Source organism: Heptranchias perlo, unplaced genomic scaffold (genome assembly GCF_035084215.1).
Source record: "Heptranchias perlo isolate sHepPer1 unplaced genomic scaffold, sHepPer1.hap1 HAP1_SCAFFOLD_59, whole genome shotgun sequence".
NCBI lineage: Eukaryota > Metazoa > Chordata > Chondrichthyes > Hexanchiformes > Hexanchidae > Heptranchias > Heptranchias perlo.
Window position 1 is genome coordinate 800968 of NW_027139612.1, and position 20448 is coordinate 821415.

A 20448-nucleotide genomic window follows, 5' to 3' on the forward strand; every position below is an offset into this window, starting at 1 on the left:
GATGTGACTGGGTTCACTCTGGGATGCTGCGAGCACTTTGGGATCGCGTTAGGGTGACTGGATGCACTCTGGGATCCCTGGGTGCACCCTGGATCATTCTGTGGTGACTAGGTGCACTCTTTGGTCACTGTCCGTTCACTGTGCCGTTCTGGGTTCACTGTCGTATCACTGTCGACGCTCTGCGTGGTAATTTCCACCATATTGTCCAAGATTGCCACTGTTCTTGCCACCATTTTTTCCAAGATGGCTGCCGTACTCGGCCATTTTGTCCAAGATGGCCGGCATATTGCGGCAATTTTGTCCAAAATGTTCGCCGTTCTTGTCACCATCATGTCCCAAAGGGCCGCCGTACTTGCAGCCACCCTGTGATTACTGTGTGGTGACTTGGTGCATTCTGGGATCCCTGGGTGCACTGTGAGATCAAACTGGGGTGACTGGGTGCAGTCAGGGATCGCTCTGGGATCACTCGGTGCAACTCTTGGTTCAGTCTGGGTTGACTGGGTGTACTTCGGGATTCCTCGGAGCACTCGGGTATCACTTTAGAGTGAATTCATGCATTCTGGGATCACAGGGTGCACTCTGGGATCACTCTGGTGAGACTGGGTGCACTCTTGGATACCTTGGTGCACTCTGGATCACTCTGGGATCAATGAGTGCGAATCTGGATTAAATGTGGGGTCACTTGGACGTTCTGGGGTCACTGTGGGATCCCTGGGGACAGTCTGCGTGGCATTTGCCGCCATTTTGTCCAAGATGGCCTCCATACTTACGGCCATTTTGTCCACGATGGTCGCTGTACTTGATGCCATCTTTTCCAAGATGGCTGCCGTACTTGCCCACATGCCGGCCATGTGTAATATTCTGTGATCCCTGCGTGCACTCTGGGATCACTGTGGGTTGACTGGATTTAACCTGGGATCCCCGGACGCAATCTGGTATCAGTCTGAGATCCCTGGGTGCACTCTGGGATCCCTGGCTGCATTCTGGGATCACTGGGTGCGACTCTGGATTACCTCTGTGGTCACTGGGACATTGTGAGTTCACTGTGAGATCACTGAGGACAGTCTGCGCGGTACTTGACACCATTTCGAACAAGAAGGTTGCCGTATTTGTGGCACTTTTGGCCAAGATGGCATCCGTACTTGCAGATATTGTGTCCAAGATGGCAGCCCTATTAGCCCCATGTTGGCTGTGTGTCAATACTCTGGGAAATCTCTGAGCTGACTGGATGCACTCTGGGATCCCAGGGTGCACTCCGGGATCACTCAGAAGTGATTGGGTGCACTCTGGGTTCATTGGGACATTATGGGTTCACTGGGGACACTCTGTGCAGTACTTTCCGCTATTTTGTCCAAGATCACTGCTGTACTTGCCGTCACTTTGCCCAAGATGGCCGACTATTTGCCGCCATTTTGTCCAAGATGGTGGCCGCACTTACCGCTATTTTGACAAGATGGTCGCCCTACTTGCTGCCATGCTGGCCCTTGCGTAGCACACAGATACATAATATATGTATTATATATATTATACATAATATATGTATTATATATATTACACATACAAGCTGTTGTTCTAGTGGTGGTCTAAACATAAAGACTGCCACTTGGGATCTCTCTGGGATGACTGGCTACACTTCTGGGCCATTGTGGGGTCACTGGGGACACTCTGCGTGGCATTTTCCGCCATTTTGTCGAAGATGGCCGCCATACTTGCCGCCATTTTCCCAACTGGCTGCCGTATTGCCGCCACATGCTGTCCGTTTGCAGATACACAAACACAAAAAAACCAAGTTGTTGTTGTTGCAGTAGTATTTGTGATATTGGACTAAATATAAAGACTGCCACTCTGGGATCCGCGGGTGCACTCTGCGTTTATTCTGTGGTGACTGGGTGCACTGAGGGGTCACTGTGATGCCACTGAGACATTGCGCGTTCACTGTGTTATGACGGAACAATCCGCGCGGTATTTTCCGCTATTGTGTGCAAATACGCAAAAATATCTTGTATAAATTGAAGTTGATGTGTCATAGAAGATGTTGTGGCGGTTGTCTAAATATAAAGACTGTCACTCTGGGATCCTTCTGGGCTGCCCATTGCCTCCCCGAGAGGGGAACGGCCCGGGCCTCCTCCTCCAGAGCGATACCGTTGAAGCCTCCTCCAGAAGGGACCAATCGAGGCCTCCTCCACAGGCTGCACGCAAACAGGGTCCATGTGAGTTCGGTCTGTTTATTGCCCTGGGGTTTAATTTCCTCTCTGGACCCTGGTTTGGGGCCTCGGTTTAACATGTTCCCGTTCGATTGTGACCGTTGTGATTTAACCAGGTTAGAAGAGCCTGGGGTTAAAGTAGCCCGGCCTGCAATGTTATACAAACACGTTAACCCAGTGTGAGACAAACAGGGGCCGAGAGGAGATTAACGTCTGAAACATGAACCCCTGTACGGGCTTCGAGGGTTTGTTATAATTTCAAAATGATGCTTGTGTTTCGGGGAGATGGGACAACTTTGAGGGGACAGAGCGGCCATTTGAAGGGTTTTGATGGAGTAAATAAGGAGAAACTCTTTCCAGTGGCAGGGGTCTCGGGAACCAGAGGACACAGATTTATATAATTGTCAAAAGCATCAGAGGTGACATGAGGAAGGATTATTTTTATTATGCAGCGAGTTGTAATGATCTGCAATTCACTGCCTGAAAGGGAGGTGGAAGCAGATTCAATAGTAACTTTCAAAAGGGAATTAGATAATTACTAGAAAAGGAAAAATATGTTGGCCACGGGGAAAGATCAGGGCAATGGGACTATCTGGTTAGCTTTTCAAAAGAGCCGACACCGGCACGATGGGCCGAATGGCTTCCTTTTGTGATGGACCATTCTGTGATTTGTGAGGCGGTTTCACGTTGGCCATTGTGGGACAGGTGCATGGCGGCCATTTTGCGTTGCATGTCGGGAGGCCAGATTGTGGGGTCCCAGCTGAGCTCTTTTGCTCACAGTCTCTCACCGTTTTGTGTGAACTGAACTTCCAGCAGACCGGGTAAGACCCCTCCCCCCGACACACCCACACCCACACACACAGTTCACTGGACCAAACAGTCAGGTCTGCGATGCCGCTTGGAGGAAGAGGGATGTAATTTCAAGGATCCTTTATTCAATATTTTAAAACACTAACACCATTTAAAAAGAAATAACGAGACCAGGCCTGAGCTGAAGTAAGCGGTGGAGTTTTATTAACACAACACACAGACAACAACTTACATTTATATTGCACCTTTATAGTCGGGGCGCTTCACAGGAGCGAATCCTGTTACACCGAGCCACACAGGAGGAATTAGGACAAGTGACCAAAAGCTTGGGCAAAGAGGCAGGTTTTAAGGAGCGTCTTAAAGGAGGAGAGAGAGGCGGAGAGGTTTAAGAAGGGTATTCCAGAGCTAAGGGTCCAGGCAGAAAAAGACACGGCCACCAATGATGGAGCAATGGCAGTGGGGGTTGTGTGAGAGGAAAGAATTGGAGGAGGGAAGAGATTTTGGAGGGTTGTACGGAAACTTGTCACAGAGTCTGATTCCTCACTGGGAGGGACACACACTGCACAGAGGGACATTTGTTATCCTGATTACTTCTTGTCAAAACAGTGACCCAGTGTTCCACCGCAGCCCAGACTGAGCCCTACCCTGGGCCCTTCCTGTCTGCACATTGACCCAGTGTCCCACTGCAGCCCAGACTCAGCCCCACTCTGGGCCCTTCCTGTCTGTACATTGACCCAGTGTCCCACTGCAGCCCAGACTGAGCCCCACCCTGGGCCCTTCCTGTCTGTACATTGAACCAGTGTCCCACTGCAGCCCAGACTGAGACCCACCCTGGGTCCTTCCTGTCTGTACATTGACCCAGTGTCCCACTGCAGCCCAGACTGAGCCCCACCCTGGGCCCTTCCTGTCTGTACCTTGACCCAGTGTCCCACTGCAGCCCAGACTGAGCCCCACCCTGGTCCTTTCCTGTCGGTTACATTGACCAAGTGTCCCACTGCAGCCCAGACTGAGCCCCACCCTTGGCCCTTCCTGTCTGTACATTGACCCAGTGTCCCACTGCAGCCCAGACTGAGCCCCACCCTTGGCCCTTCCTGTCTGTACATTCACACAGTGGCCCACTGCAGCCCAGACTGAGCCCCACCCTGGGCCCTTCCTGTCGGGTACATTGACCAAGTGTCCCACTGCAGCACAGACTGAGCCCCACACTGGGCCCTTCCTGTCCGTACATTGACCCAGTGTCTCACTGCAGCCCTGACTGAGCCCCACCCTGGGCCCTTCCTGTATGTACATTCACCCATTCTCCCACTGCAGCCCAGACTGAGCCACACCCTGGGCCATTCCTGTCTGTACATTGATCCAGTGTCCCACTGCAGCACAGACTGAGCCCCACCCTGGGCCCTTCCTGTCTGCACATTGACCCAGTTTCCCACTGCAGCCCAGACTGAGACCCACTCTGGGCCCTTCCTGTCTGTACCTTGACCCAGTGTCCCACTGCAGCCCAGACTGAGCCCCACCCTGGTCCTTTCCTGTCGGGTACATTGACCAAGTGACTCACTGCAGCCCAGACTGAACCCCACCCTGGGCCCTTCCTGTCTGTACATTGACTCAGTGTCCCACTGCCGCCCAGACTGAGGCCCACCCTTGGCCTTTCCTGTCTGTACATTGATCCAGTGTCCCACTGTAGCCCAGACTGAGCCCCAGCTTGGGCCCTTCCTGTCTGTACATTGACCCAGAGTCTCACTGCAGCCCAGACTGAGCCCCACCCTGGGCCCTTCCTGTCTGTACGTTGACCCAGTGTCCCACTGCAGCCCAGACTGAGCCCCACCCTGGGCCCTTCCTCTCTGTATATTGACCCAGTGTCCCACTGCAGCCCAGACTGAGCCCCACCCTGGGCCCTTCCTGTCTGTACATTGAACCAGTGTCCCACTGCATCCCAGACTGTGCCCCACGCTGGGCCCTTCCTGTCTGTACATTGACCCAGTGTCCCACTGCAGCCCAGACTGAGCCCCACCCTGGCCCATTCCTGTCTGTACATTGACCCAGTGTCCCACTGCAGCCCAGACTGAGCCCCACCCTGGGCCCTTCCTGTCTGTACATTGACCCAGTGTCTCACTGCAGCCCAGGCTGAGACCCACCTTGGGCCCTTCCTGTCTGCACATTGTCCCAATGTCACACTGCAGCCCAGACTGAGCCCCACCCTGGGCCCTTCCTGTCTGTGTATTGACGCAGTGTCCCACTGCAGCCCAGACTGAGCCCCACCCTTGGCCCTTCCTGTCTGTACATTCAACCAGTGTCCCACTGCAGCCCAGACTGTGCCCCACACTGGGCCCTTCCTGTCCGTACATTGACCCAGTGTCTCACTGCAGCACTGACTGAGCCCCACCCTGGGCCCTTCCTGTATGTACATTCACCCATTCTCCCACTGCAGCCCAGACTGAGACCCACCCTGGGCCATTCCTGTCTGCACATTTACCCAGTGTCTCACTGCAGCCCAGACTGAGCCCCACCCTGGGCCCTTCCTCTCCGTACATTGACCCAGTGTCCCACTGCAGCCCAGACTGAGCCCCACTCTGTGCCCTTCCTGTCTGTACATTGACCCAGTGTCCCACTGCAGCGCAGCCTGAGCCACACACTTGGCCCTTCCTGTCTGTACAGTGACCCAGTGTCCCACTGCAGCCCAGACTGAGCCCCACCCTGGGCCCTTCCTGTCTGCACATTGACCCAGTGTCCCACTGCAGCCCAGACTGAGCCCCACCTTGGCCCCTTCCTGTCTGCACATTGACCCAGTGTCCCACTGCAGCCCAGACTGAGCTCCACCCCGGGCCCTTCCTGTCTGTGCATTGACCCAGTGTCCCACTGCAGCCCAGACTGAGCCCCACCCTGGGCCCGTCCTGTCTGTACATTGACCCAGTGTCCCACTGCAGCCCAGACTGAGCCCCACCCTGGGCCCTTCCTGTCTGTACATTGACCCAGTGCCCCACTGCAGCCCAGACTGAGCCCCACCCTGGGCCCTTCCTGTCTGTGCATTGACCCAGTGCCCCACTGCAGCCCAGACTGAGCCCCACCCTGGGCCCTTCCTGTCTGTACATTGACCCAGTGTCCCACTGCAGCCCAGATTGAGCCCCACCCTGGGCCCTTCCTGTCTGTGTATTGACCCAGTGTCCCACTGCAGCCCAGACTGAGCCCCACCCTGGGCCATTCCTGTCTGTACATTGATCCAGTGTCCCACTGCAGCCCAGACTGAGCCCCACCCTGAGCCCTTCCTGTCTGAACATTGACCCAGTGTCCCACTGCAGCCCAGACTGAGACCCACCCTTGGCCCTTCCTGTCTGTACCTTGACCCAGTGTCCCACTGGAGCCCAGACTGAGCCCCACCCTGGTCCTTTCCTGTCGGGTACATTGACCAAGTGTCCCACTGCAGCCCAGACTGAGCCCCACCCTTGGCCCTTCCTGTCTGTACATTGACCCAGTGTCCCACTGCAGCCCAGACTGAGCCCCACCCTTGGTCCTTCCTGTCTGTACATTCACACAGTGGCCCACTACAGCCCAGACTGAGCCCCACCCTGGGCCCTTCCTGTCGGGTACATTGACCAAATGTCTCAATTCAGCCAAAACTGAAGCCCACACTGGGCCCTTCCTGTCCGTACATTGACCCAGTGTCTCACTGCAGCCCTGACTGAGCCCCACCCTGGGCCCTTCCTGTATGTACATTCACCCATTCTCCCACTGCAGCCCAGACTGAGCCACACCCTGGGCCATTCCTGTCTGTACATTGATCCAGTGTCCCACTGCAGCACAGACTGAGTCCCACTCCGGGCCCTTCCTTCTACACATTGACCCAGTTTCCCACTGCAGCCCAGACTGAGACCCACTCTGGGCCCATCCTGTCTGTACCTTGACCCAGTGTCCCACTGCAGCCCAGACTGAGCCCCACCCTGGTCCTTTCCTGTCGGGTACATTGACCAAGTGACTCACTGCAGCCCAGACTGAACCCCACCCTGGGCCGTTCCTGTCTGTACATTGACTCAGTGTCCCACTGCAGCCCAGACTGAGCCCCACCCTTGGCCTTTCCTGTCTGTACATTGATCCAGTGTCCAACTGTAGCCCAGACTGAGCCCCAGCTTGGGCCCTTCCTGTCTGTACATTGACCCAGAGTCTCACTGCAGCCCAGACTGAGCCCCACCCTGGGCCCTTCCTGTCTGTACGTTGACCCAGTGTCCCACTGCAGCCCAGACTGAGCCCCACCCTGGGCCCTTCCTCTCTGTATATTGACCCAGTGTCCCACTGCAGCCCAGACTGAGCCCCACCCTGGGCCCTTCCTGTCTGTACATTGAACCAGTGTCCCACTGCATCCCAGACTGTGCCCCACGCTTGGCCCTTCCTGTCTGTACATTGACCCAGTGTCCCACTGCAGCCCAGACTGAGCCCCACCCTGGCCCCTTCCTGTCTGTACATTGACCCAGTGTCCTACTGCAGCCCAGACTGAGCCCCACCCTGGGCCCTTCCTGTCTGTACATTGACCCAGTGCCTCACTGCAGCCCAGGCTGAGACCCACCTTGGGCCCTTCCTGTCTGCACATTGTCCCAATGTCACACTGCAGCCCAGACTGAGCCCCACCCTTGGCCCTTCCTGTCTGTACATTCAACAAGTGTACCACTGCAGCCCAGACTGTGCCCCACACTGGGCCCTTCCTGTCCGTACATTGACCCAGTGTCTCACTGCAGCCCTGACTGAGCCCCACCCTGGGCCCTTCCTGTATGTACATTCACCCATTCTCCCACTGCAGCCCAGACTGAGCCCCACCCTGGGCCCTTCCTGTCTGCACATTGACCCAGTTTCCCACTGCAGCCCAGACTGAGACCCACCCTGGGCCCTTCCCGTCTGTACATTGACCCAGTGTCTCACTGCAGCCCAGACTGAGCCCCACCCTGGGCCCTTCCTCTCCGTACATTGACCCAGTGTCCCACTGCAGCCCAGACTGAGCCCCACTCTGTGCCCTTCCTGTCTGTACATTGACCCAGTGTCCCACTGCAGCGCAGCCTGAGCCACACACTTGGCCCTTCCTGTCTGTACAGTGACCCAGTGTCCCACTGCAGCCCAGACTGAGCCCCACCCTGGGCCCTTCCTGTCTGCACATTGACCCAGTGTCCCACTGCAGCCCAGACTGAGCCCCACCTTGGCCCCTTCCTGTCTGTACATTGACCCAGTGTCCCACTGCAGCCCAGACTGAGCTCCACCCCGGGCCCTTGCTGTCTGTGCATTGACCCAGTGTCCCACTGCAGCCCAGACTGAGCCCCACCCTGGGCCCTTCCTGTCTGTGTATTGACCCAGTGTCCCACTGCAGCCCAGACTGAGCCCCACCCTTGGGCCTTCCTGTCTGTACATTCAACCAGTGTCCCACTGCAGCACAGACTGTGCCCCACACTGGGCCCTTCCTGTCCGTACATTGACCCAGTGTCTCACTGCAGCCCTGACTGAGCCCCACCCTGGTCCCTTTCTGTATGTACATTCACCCATTCTCCCATTGCAGCCCAGACTGAGCCCCACCCTGGGCCCTTCCTGTCTGCACATTGACCCAGTTTCCCACTGCAGCCCAGACTGAGACCCACCCTTGGCCTTTCCTGTCTGTACATTGATCCAGTGTCCAACTGTAGCCCAGACTGAGCCCCAGCTTGTGCCCTTCCTGTCTGTACATTGACCCAGAGTCTCACTGCAGCCCAGACTGAGCCCCACCCTGGGCCCTTCCTGTCTGTACGTTGACCCAGTGTCCCACTGCAGCCCAGACGGAGCCCCACCCTGGGCCCTTCCTCTCTGCACATTGACCCAGTGTCCCACTGCAGCCCAAACTGAGCCCCACCCTGGGCCCTTCCTGTCTGTACATTGAACCAGTGTCCCACTGCATCCCAGACTGTGCCCCACGCTGGGCCCTTCCTGTCTGTACATTGACCCAGTGTCCCACTGCAGCCCAGACTGAGCCCCACCCTGGCCCCTTCCTGTCTGTACATTGACCCAGTGTCCCACTGCAGCCCAGACTGAGCCCCACCCTGGGCCCTTCCTGTCTGTACATTGACCCAGTGCCTCACTGCAGCCCAGGCTGAGACCCACCTTGGGCCCTTCCTGTCCGTACATTGACCCAGTGTCTCACTGCAGCCCTGACTGAGCCCCACCGTGGGCCCTTCCTGTATGTACATTCACCCATTCTCCCACTGCAGCCCAGACTGAGACCCACCCTGGGCCCTTCCTGTCTGCACATTGACCCAGTTTCCCACTGCAGCCCAGACTGAGACCCACCCTGGGCCCTTCCCGTCTGTACATTGACCCAGTGTCTCACTGCAGCCCAGACTGAGCCCCACCCTGGGCCCTTCCTCTCCGTACATTGACCCAGTGTCCAACTGCAGCCCAGACTGAGCCCCACTCTGTGCCCTTCCTGTCTGTACATTGACCCAGTGTCCCACTGCAGCTCAGCCTGAGCCACACACTTGGCCCTTCCTGTCTGTACAGTGACCCAGTGTCCCACTGCAGCCCAGACTGAGCCCCACCCTGGGGCCTTCCTGTCTGCACATTGACCCAGTGTCCCACTGCAGCCCAGACTGAGCCCCACCTTGGCCCCTTCCTGTCTGTACATTGACCCAGTGTCCCACTGCAGCCCAGACTGAGCTCCACCCCGGGCCCTTCCTGTCTGTGCATTGACCCAGTGTCCCACTGCAGCCCAGACTGAGCCCCACCCTGGGCCCTTCCTGTCTGTTTATTGACCCAGTGTCCCACTGCAGCCCAGACTGAGCCCCACCCTTGGCCCTTCCTGTCTGTACATTCAACCAGTGTCCCACTGCAGCCCAGACTGTGCCCCACACTGTGCCCTTCCTGTCCGTACATTGACCCAGTGTCTCACTGCAGCCCTGACTGAGCCCCACCCTGGGCCCTTTCTGTATGTACATTCACCCATTCTCCCATTGCAGCCCAGACTGAGCCCCACCCTGGGCCCTTCCTGTCTGCACATTGACCCAGTGTCTCACTGCAGCCCAGACTGAGCCCCACCCTGGGCCCTTCCTCTCCGTACATTGACCCAGTGTCCCACTGCAGCCCAGACTAAGCCCCACCCTGTGCCATTCCTGTCTGTACATTGACCCAGTGTCCCACTGCAGCGCAGCCTGAGCCACACACTTGGCCCTTCCTGTCTGTACAGTGACCCAGTGTCCCACTGCAGCCCAGACTGAGCCCCACCCTGGGCCCTTCCTGTCTGCACATTGACCCAGTGTCCCACTGCAGCCCAGACTGAGCCCCACCTTAGCCCCTTCCTGTCTGTACATTGACCCAGTGTCCCACTGCAGCACAGACTGAGCTCCACCCCGGGCCCTTCCTGTCTGTGCATTGACCCAGTGTCCCACTGCAGCCCAGACTGAGCCCCACCCTGGGCCCTTCCAGTCTGTACATTGACCCAGTGTCCCACTGCAGCCCAGACTGAGCCCCACCCTGGTCCCTTCCTGTCTGTACATTGACCCAGTGCCCCACTGCAGCCCAGACTGAGCCCCACCCTGGGCCCTTCCTGACTGTGCATTGACCCAGTGCCCCACTGCAGCCCAGACTGAGCCCCACCCTGGGCCCTTCCTGTCTGTACATTGACCCAGTGTCCCACTGCAGCCCAGATTGAGCCCCACCCTGGGCCCTTCCTGTCTGTACATTGACCCAGTGTCCAACTGCAGCCCAGAATGAGCCCCACCCTGGGCCCTTCCTGTCTGTGCATTGACGCAGTGTCTCACTGCAGCCCAGGCTGAGACCCACCTTGGGCCCTTCCTGTATGTACATTGTCCCAATGTCACACTGCAGCCCAGACTGAGCCCCACCCTGGGCCCTTCCTGTCTGTGTATTGACCCAGTGTCCCACTGCAGCCCAGACTGAGCCCCACCCTGGGCCATTCCTGTCTGTACATTGATCCAGTGTCCCACTGCAGCCGAGACTGAGCCCCACCCTGGGCCCTTCCTGTCAGTACATTGACCCAGTTTCCCACTGCAGCCCAGACTGAGACCCACCCTGGGCCCTTCCTGTCTGTACCTTGACCCAGTGTCCCACTGCAGCCCAGACTGAGCCCCACCCTGGTCCTTTCCTGTCGGGTACATTGACCAAGAGTCCCACTGCAGCCCAGACTGAGCCCCACCCTTGGCCCTTCCTGTCTGTACATTGACCCAGTGTCCCACTGCAGCCTAGACTGAGCCCCACCCTTGGCCCTTCCTGTCTGTACATTCACACAGTGGCCCACTGCAGCCCAGACTGAGCCCCACCCTGGGCCCTTCCTGTCGGGTACATTGACCAAGTGTCTCAATTCAGCCAAAACTGAAGCCCACACTGGGCCCTTCCTGTCCGTACATTGACCCAGTGTCTCACTGCAGCCCTGACTGAGCCCCACCCTGGGCCCTTCCTGTCTGCACATTGACCCAGTTGCCCACTGCAGCCCAGACTGAGCCCCACCCTGGTCCTTTCCTGTCGGGTACATTGACCAAGTGACTCACTGCAGCCCAGACTGAACCCCACCCTGGGCCGTTCCTGTCTGTAAATTGACTCAGTGTCCCACTGCAGCCCAGACTGAGCCCCACCCTTGGCCTTTCCTGTCTGTACATTGATCCAGTGTCCAACTGTAGCCCAGACTGAGCCCCAGCTTGGGCCCTTCCTGTCTGTACATTGACCCAGAGTCTCACTGCAGCCCAGACTGAGCCCCACCCTGGGCCCTTCCTCTCTGTACATTGACCCAGTGTTCCACTGCAGCCCAGACTGAGCCCCACCCTGGGCCCTTCCTGTCTGTACATTGAACCAGTGTCCCACTGCATCCCAGACTGTGCCCCACGCTGGGCCCTTCCTGTCTGTACATTGACCCAGTGTCCCACTGCAGCCCAGACTGAGCCCCACCCTGGCCCCTTCCTATCTGTACATTGACCCAGTGTCCCACTGCAGCCCAGACTGAGCCCCACCCTGGGCCCTTCTGTCTGTACATTGACCCAGTGTCTCACTGCAGCCCAGGCTGAGACCCACCTTGGGCCCTTCCTGTCTGCACATTGTCCCAATGTCACACTGCAGCCCAGACTGAGCCCCACCCTGGGCCCTTCCTGTCTGTGTATTGACCCAGTGTCCCACTGCAGCCCAGACTGAGCCCCACCCTTGGCCCTTCCTGTCTGTACATTCAACTAGTGTCCCACTGCAGCCCAGACTGTGCCCCACACTGGGCCCTTCCTGTCCGTACATTGACCCAGTGTCTCACTGCAGCCCTGACTGAGCCCCACCCTGGGCCCTTCCTGTATGTACATTCACCCATTCTCCCACTGCAGCCCAGACTGAGCCCCACCTTGGCCCCTTCCTGTCTGTACATTGATCCAGTGTCCAACTGTAGCCCAGACTGAGCCCCAGCTTGGGCCCTTCCTGTCTGTACATTGACCCAGAGTCTCACTGCAGCCCAGACTGAGCCCCACCCTGGGCCCTTCCTGTCTGTACGTTGACCCAGTCTCCCACTGCAGCCCAGACTGAGCCCCACCCTGGGCCCTTCCTCTCTGTACATTGACCCAGTGTCCCACTGCAGCACAGACTGAGCCACACTCTGTGCCCTTCCTGTCTGTACATTGACCCAGTGTCCCACTGCAGCGCAGCCTGAGCCACACACTTGGCCCTTCCTGTCTGTACATTGATCCAGTGTCCAACTGTAGCCCAGACTGAGCCCCAGCTTGGGCCCTTCCTGTCTGTACATTGACCCAGAGTCTCACTGCAGCCCAGACTGAGCCCCACCCTGGGCCCTTCCTGTCTGTACGTTGACCCAGTCTCCCACTGCAGCCCAGACTGAGCCCCACCCTGGGCCCTTCCTCTCTGTACATTGACCCAGTGTCCCACTGCAGCCCAGACTGAGCCACACTCTGTGCCCTTCCCGTCTGTACATTGACCCAGTGTCCCACTGCAGCGCAGCCTGAGCCACACACTTGGCCCTTCCTGTCTGTACAGTGACCCAGTGTCCCACTGCAGCCCAGACTGAGCCCCACCCTGGGCCCTTCCTGTCTGCACATTGACCCAGTGTCCCACTGCAGCCCAGACTGAGCCCCACCCTGGGCCCTTCCTGTCTGCACATTGACCCTGTGTCCCACTGCAGCCCAGACTGAGCTCCACCTTGGCCCCCTTCCTGTCTGTACATTGACCCAGTTTCCCACTGCAGCCCAGACTGAGACCCACTCTGGGCCCTTCCTGTCTGTACCTTGACCCAGTGTCCCACTGCAGCCCAGACTGAGCCCCACCCTGGTCCTTTCCTGTCGGGTACATTGACCAAGTGACTCACTGCAGCCCAGACTGAACCCCACCCTGGGCCGTTCCTATCTGTACATTGACTCAGTGTCCCACTGCAGCCCAGACTGAGCCCCACCCTTGGCCTTTCCTGTCTGTACATTGATCCAGTGTCCAACTGTAGCCCAGACTGAGCCCCAGCTTGGGCCCTTCCTGTCTGTACATTGACCCAGAGTCTCACTGCAGCCCAGACTGAGCCCCACCCTGGGCCCTTCCTGTCTGTACGTTGACCCAGTGTCCCACTGCAGCCCAGACTGAGCACCACCCTGGGCCCTTCCTCTCTGTACATTGACCCAGTGTCCCACTGCACCCCAGACTGAGCCCCACCCTGGGCCCTTCCTGTCTGTACATTGAACCAGTGTCCCACTGCACCCCAGACTGTGCCCCACGCTGGGCCCTTCCTGTCTGTACATTGACCCAGTGTCCCACTGCAGCCCAGACTGAGCCCCACCCTGGCCCCTTCCTGTCTGTACATTGACCCAGTGTCCCACTGCAGCCCAGACTGAGCCCCACCCTGGGCCCTTCCTGTCTGTACATTGACCCAGTGTCTCACTGCAGCCCAGGCTGAGACCCACCTTGGGCCCTTCCTGTCTGCACATTGTCCCAATGTCCCACTGCAGCCCAGACTGAGCCCCACCCTTGGCCCTTCCTGTCTGTACATTCAACCAGTGTCCCACTGCAGCCCAGACTGTGCCCCACACTGGGCCCTTCCTGTCCATACATTGACCCAGTGTCTCACTGCAGCCCTGACTGAGCCCCACCCTGGGCCCTTCCTGTATGTACATTCACCCATTCTCCCACTGCAGCCCAGACTGAGCCCCACCCTGGGCCCTTCCTGTCTGTACATTGACCCAGTGTCTCACTGCAGCCCAGACTGAGCCCCACCCTGGGCCCTTCCTCTCCGTACATTGACCCAGTGTCCCACTGCAGCCCAGACTGAGCCCCACTCTGTGCCCTTCCTGTCTGTACATTGACCCAGTGTCCCACTGCAGCGCAGCCTGAGCCACACACTTGGCCCTTCCTGTCTGTACAGTGACCCAGTGTCCCACTGCAGCCCAGACTGAGCCCCACCCTGGGCCCTTCCTGTCTGCACATTGACCCAGTGTCCCACTGCAGCCCAGACTGAGCCCCACCTTGGCCCCTTCCTGTCTGTACATTGACCCAGTGTCCCACTGCAGCCCAGACTGAGCTCCACCCCGGGCCCTTCCTGTCTGTGCATTGACCCAGTGTCCCACTGCAGCCCAGACTGAGCCCCACCCTGGGCCCTTCCTGTCTGTACATTGACCCAGTGTCCCACTGCAGCCCAGACTGTGCCCCAGCTTGGGCCCTTCCTGTCTGTACATTGACCCAGAGTCTCACTGCAGCCCAGACTGAGCCCCACCCTGGGCCCTTCCTGTCTGTACGTTGACCCAGTGTCCCACTGCAGCCCAGACTGAGCCCCACCCTGGGCCCTTCCTCTCTGTACATTGACCCAGTGTCCCACTGCAGCCCAGACTGAGCCCCACCCTGGGCCCTTCCTGTCTGTACATTGACCCAGTGTCCCACTGCATCCCAGACTGTGCCCCACGCTGGGCCCTTCCTGTCTGTACATTGACCCAGTGTCCCACTGCAGCCCAGACTGAGCCCCACCCTGGCCCCTTCCTGTCTGTACATTGACCCAGTGTCCCACTGCAGCCCAGACTGAGCCCCATCCTGGGCCCTTCCTGTCTGTACCTTGACCCAGTGTCTCACTGCAGCCCAGGCTGAGACCCACCTTGGGCCCTTCCTGTCTGCACATTGTCCCAATGTCACACTGCAGCCCAGACTGAGCCCCACCCTGGGCCCTTCCTGTCTGTGTATTGACCCAGTGTCCCACTGCAGCCCAGACTGAGCCCCACCCTTGGCCCTTCCTGTCTGTACATTCAACCAGTGTCCCACTGCAGCCCAGACTGTGCCCCACACTGGGCCCTTCCTGTCCGTACATTGACCCAGTGTCTCACTGCAGCCCTGACTGAGCCCCACCCTGGGCCCTTCCTGTATGTACATTCACCCATTCTCCCACTGCAGCCCAGACTGAGCCCCACCCTGGGCCCTTCCTGTCTGCACATTGACCCAGTTTCCCACTGCAGCCCAGACTGAGACCCACCCTGGGCCCTTCCTGTCTGTACATTGACCCAGTGTCTCACTGCAGCCCAGACTGAGCCCCACCCTGGGCCCTTCCTCTCCGTACATTGACCCAGTGTCCCACTGCAGCCCAGACTGAGCCCCACTCTGTGCCCTTCCTGTCTGTACATTGACCCAGTGTCCCACTGCAGCGCAGCCTGAGCCACACACTTGGCCCTTCCTGTCTGTACAGTGACCCAGTGTCCCACTGCAGCCCAGACTGAGCCCAACCCTGGGCCCTTCCTGTCTGCACATTGACCCAGTGTCCCACTGCAGCCCAGACTGAGCCCCACCTTGGCCACTTCCTGTCTGTACATTGACCCAGTGTCCCACTGCAGCCCAGACTGAGCTCCACCCCGGGCCCTTCCTGTCTGTGCATTGACCCAGTGTCCCACTGCAGCCCAGACTGAGCCCCACCCTGGGCCCTTCCTGTCCGTACATTGACCCAGTGTCCCACTGCAGCCCAGACTGAGCCCCAGCTTGGGCCCTTCCTGTCTGTACATTGACCCAGAGTCTCACTGCAGCCCAGACTGAGCCCCACCCTGGGCCCTTCCTGTCTGTACGTTGACCCAGTGTCCCACTGCAGCCCAGACTGAGCCCCACCCTGGGCCCTTCCTCTCTGTACATTGACCCAGTGTCCCACTGCAGCCCAGACTGAGCCCCACCCTGGGCCCTTCCTGTCTGTACATTGAACCAGTGTCCCACTGCATCCCAGACTGTGCCCCACGCTGGGCCCTTCCTGTCTGTACATTGACCCAGTGTCCCACTGCAGCCCAGACTGAGCCCCACCCTGGCCCCTTCCTGTCTGTACATTGACCCAGTGTCCCACTGCAGCCCAGACTGAGCCCCATCCCGGGCCCTTCCTGTCTGTACATTGACCCAGTGTCTCACTGCAGCCCAGGCTGAGACCCACCCTGGCGCCTTCCTGTCTGTACATTGACCCAGTGTCCCACTGCAGCCCAGACTGAGCCCCACCCCGGGCCCTTCCTGTCTGTACATTGACCCAGTGTCTCACTGCAGCCCAGGCTGAGACCCACCTTGGGCCCTTCCTGTCTGCACATTGTCCCAATGTCACACTGCAGCCCAGACTGAGCCCCACCCTGGGCCCTTCCTGTCTGTGTATTGACCCAGTGTCCCACTGCAGCCCAGACTGAGCCCCACCCTTGGCCCTTCCTGTCTGTACATTCAACCAGTGTCCCACTGCAGCCCAGACTGTGCCCCACACTGGGCCCTTCCTGTCTGCACATTGACCCAGTTTCCCACTGCAGCCCAGACTGAGACCCACCCTGGGCCCTTCCTGTCTGTACATTGACCCAGTGTCTCACTGCAGCCCAGACTGAGCCCCACCCTGGGCCCTTCCTCTCCGTACATTGACCCAGTGTCCCACTGCAGCCCAGACTGAGCCCCACTCTGTGCCCTTCCTGTCTGTACATTGACCCAGTGTCCCACTGCAGCGCAGCCTGAGCCACACACTTGGCCCTTCCTGTCTGTACAGTGAACCAGTGTCCCACTGCAGCCCAGACTGAGCCCCAGCCTGGGCCCTTCCTGTCTGCACATTGACCCAGTGTCCCACTGCAGCCCAGACTGAGCCCCACCTTGGCCCCTTCCTGTCTGTACATTGACCCAGTGTCCCACTGCAGCCCAGACTGAGCTCCACCCCGGGCCCTTCCTGTCTGTGCATTGACCCAGTGTCCCACTGCAGCCCAGACTGAGCCCCACCCTGGGCCCTTCCTGTCTGTACATTGACCCAGTGTCCCACTGCAGCCCAGACTGAGCCCCACCCTGGGCCCTTACTCTCTGTACATTGACCCAGTGCCCCACTGCAGCCCAGACTGAGCCCCACCCTGGGCCCTTCCTGTCTGTGCATTGACCCAATGCCCCACTGCAGCCCAGACTGAGCCCCAACCTGGTCCCTTCCTGTCTGTACATTGACCCCGTGTCCCACTGCAGCCCAGACGAAGCCCCACCCTGGGCCCTTCCTGTCTGTACATTGACCCAGTGCCCCATTGGGGACCATCCAGCCCCGGATATCCGGCGGAATCAGCGCTGGTGGACCGGGTGACTGAGTCTCGTGACCCTGTCTCTGGGCCTCTGACGTCACAATGGGAGACGACGCTCGCTCAGCTCGAGCTGGAATCCGTTAAAGGGCCGTTAGGATTTGAACCTGGAACGCGGCCGGTTAAAGGGGAGGGACAGAGAATCGGCCAAAAATATTCATATAATGAGACTTGCAATGGTTATAAATTGAAATGATCATATAATGAGACTAGCAATGGTTATAAATTGAAATGTTCATATAAGGAGACCAGGAATGGTTATAAATTGAAATGTTCATATAATGAGACCAGGAATGGTTGTAAATTGAAATGTTCACACTCCCACACTCAGTCCGGGTCTCGTTCCCTGCAGTGACTTCAGCTGATTCTTTCCGTTTGAACTGAACTGATTCCCCCCCAGCCTGAAACAGATTAAAGATTAAACAGGAAATAAACAGATTGAACAACAGTGTAAATAACAGGGAGACTGGGGTTAATATTTCAATAATAATTACACAGATATTACCCATAAAAGGGACTGAATCCCATTGATATTTTATTTATTGTATTAAACATGAACACAAACACTCACCCGATCCGCTCCAGACTCCTGCGGGTCAGTATGAGGGAGCGGAGAGTGGGGACAGATCGGTCTGTGAAGGAGTTTGATCCCAGAGACAGATCCGTCAGTGACTGGTTTTCATGGAGAGCGGAGACGAGATCGGTACAAGAATCTGTGAAACCGACATCAGTCAGACTGGGGATCAGAGAGAGAGAAATAACAGGAATCAGGGGAAATATCCAGTATTTATTTGTATTATTGTTACTTATACTGAGATTAATGTACCGTGTTAGACATCCAGTTATTATAAACACAATCTCACACAGTCTGATACTTACTCCAGTTCCTGTATTTTACAGTCCGGGTTCCTCAGAGCCGCAGACAGTAGTTTCACTCCTGAATCTCCCAGTTTATTTTGACTCAGGTTCAGAACCGTCAGTGACCGGTTTGTACTGAGAGCGGAGACGAGATCCTCGGTACAAGAATCTGTGAGATCGTTAGCGCATAACCTGGAGATCAGAGAGAGAGAGAGACGAGCAGAGAAATGAAATGTATCCCAGGACGTTATGGGAGGTTAGGGAGGAAATTGCGGGTCCCCGAGCAGAGATATTTGAATCATCGACAGCTACAGGTGAGGTGCCTGAAGATTGGAGGGCAGCAAATGTTGTGCCTTTGTTTAAGGGCGGCAGGGAAAAGCCTGGGAACTGCAGACCGGTGAGCCTGACATCTGTCGTGGGTAAGTTGTTCGAGGGTATTCTGAGAGACAGGATCTACAGGCATTTGGAGAGGCAGGGACTGATTAGGAACAGTCAGCATGGTTTTGTGAGAGGAAAACCATGTCTCACGAATTTGATTGAGTTTTTTGAAGGGGTAACCAAGAAGATAGATGAGGGCTGTGCAGTAGACGTGGTCTACATGGACTTCAGCAAAGCCTTTGACAAGGCACCGCATGCTAAATTGTTACATAAGGTTAAATCTCATGGGATCCAAGGTGAGGTAGCCAATTGGATACAAAATTGGCTTGACGACAGAAGACAGAGTGTGGCTGTAGAGGGTTGTTTATTCAAAGTGGAGGCCTGTGTCCAGCGGTGTGCCTCAGGGATCGGTGCTGGGTCCGCTGTTATTTGTTATTTATATTAATGATTTGGTTGAGAATTTAGGAGGCATAGTTAGTAAGTTTGCAGATGACACCAAGATTGGTGGCATTGTGGACAGTGAAGAAGGTTATCTTGGATTGCAACGGGATGTTGATAAATTGGGCCAGTGGGCCGATGAATGGCAGATGGAGTTTAATTTTGATAAATGTGAGGTGATGCATTTTGGTCGATCGAATCGGGCCAGTACCTACTCCGTTAATGGTAGGGCGTTGGGGAGAGTTATAGAACAAAGAGATCTCCGAGTACAGGTTCATAGCTCCTTGAAAGTGGAGTCACAGGTGGATAGGGTGGTGAAGAAGGCATTCGGCATGCTTGGTTTCATTGGTCAGAACATTGAATACAGGAGTTGGGATGTCTTGTTGAAGTTGTACAGGACATTAGTAAGACCACACTTGGAATACTGTGTACAGTTCTGGTCACCCTATTATAGAAAGGATATTATTAAACTAGAAAGAGTGCAGAAAAGATTTACTAGGATGGTACCGGGACTTGATGGTTTGACTAAAAGGGAGAGGTTAGATCGACTGGGACTTTTTTCCCTGGAGAGTAGGAGGTTAAGGGGTGATCTTATAGAAGTCGATAAAATAATGAGGGGCATAGATAAGGTAGATAGTCAAAATCTTTTCCCAAAGGTAGGGGAGTCTATAACGAGGGGACATAGATTTAAGGTGAGAGGGGAGAGATACAAGAGGGGCAATTTTTTCACTCAAAGGGTGGTGAGTGTCTGGAACGAGCTGCCAGAGGCAGTAGTAGAGGCGGGTACAATTTTGTCTTTTAAAAAGCATTTGGACAGTTACATGGGTAAGATGGGTATAGAGGGATATGGGCCAAGTGCAGGCAATTGGGACTAGCTTAGTGGTATAAACTGGGCGACATGGACATGTTGGGCCGAAGGGCCTGTTTCCATGTTGTAACTTCTATGATTCTATGATAACAGGAATCAGAGTAAAATCTCAGTATTTAATGAATTATTGTTACTTATTCTGACATTAATGTATCGTGTTCAGCATCCAGTTATTATAAACACAATCTTACACAGTCTGATACTTACTCCAGTTTCTGTATTTTACAGTCCGGATTCCGCAGAGCCTCAGACAGTAGTTTCACTCCTGAATCTCCCAGTTTATTATAACTCAGGTTCAGAACCGTCAGTGACCGGTTTGTACTGAGAGCGGAGGAGAGATCATCGGTACAAGAATCTGTGAGATCGTTCGCGCATAACCTGGAGA

General features: G+C 56.7%; 1 protein-coding gene across 3 annotated transcripts in view; it reads right to left on the reverse strand.

Moving 5' to 3' along the window:
* Positions 1 to 3196: 3196 nt before the first annotated feature.
* Positions 3197 to 20448, reverse strand: part of LOC137316369 (NACHT, LRR and PYD domains-containing protein 3-like) — a 41703-nt gene continuing 24451 nt past the window's right edge. For 2 of the 3 annotated variants that reach the window (XM_067980440.1, XM_067980438.1), the window contains 4 exons: positions 20271 to 20441; positions 18401 to 18571; positions 18093 to 18257; positions 3197 to 17922 (listed from right to left, as the gene is read on the reverse strand). In XM_067980440.1, the coding sequence (XP_067836541.1) occupies positions 17835 to 17922; positions 18093 to 18257; positions 18401 to 18571; positions 20271 to 20441 (595 nt within the window). In that variant the 3' untranslated portion in view covers positions 3197 to 17834. The remainder of the gene's footprint in view (positions 17923 to 18092; positions 18258 to 18400; positions 18572 to 20270; positions 20442 to 20448) is intronic. The other variant, XM_067980439.1, reaches the window with a different exon arrangement.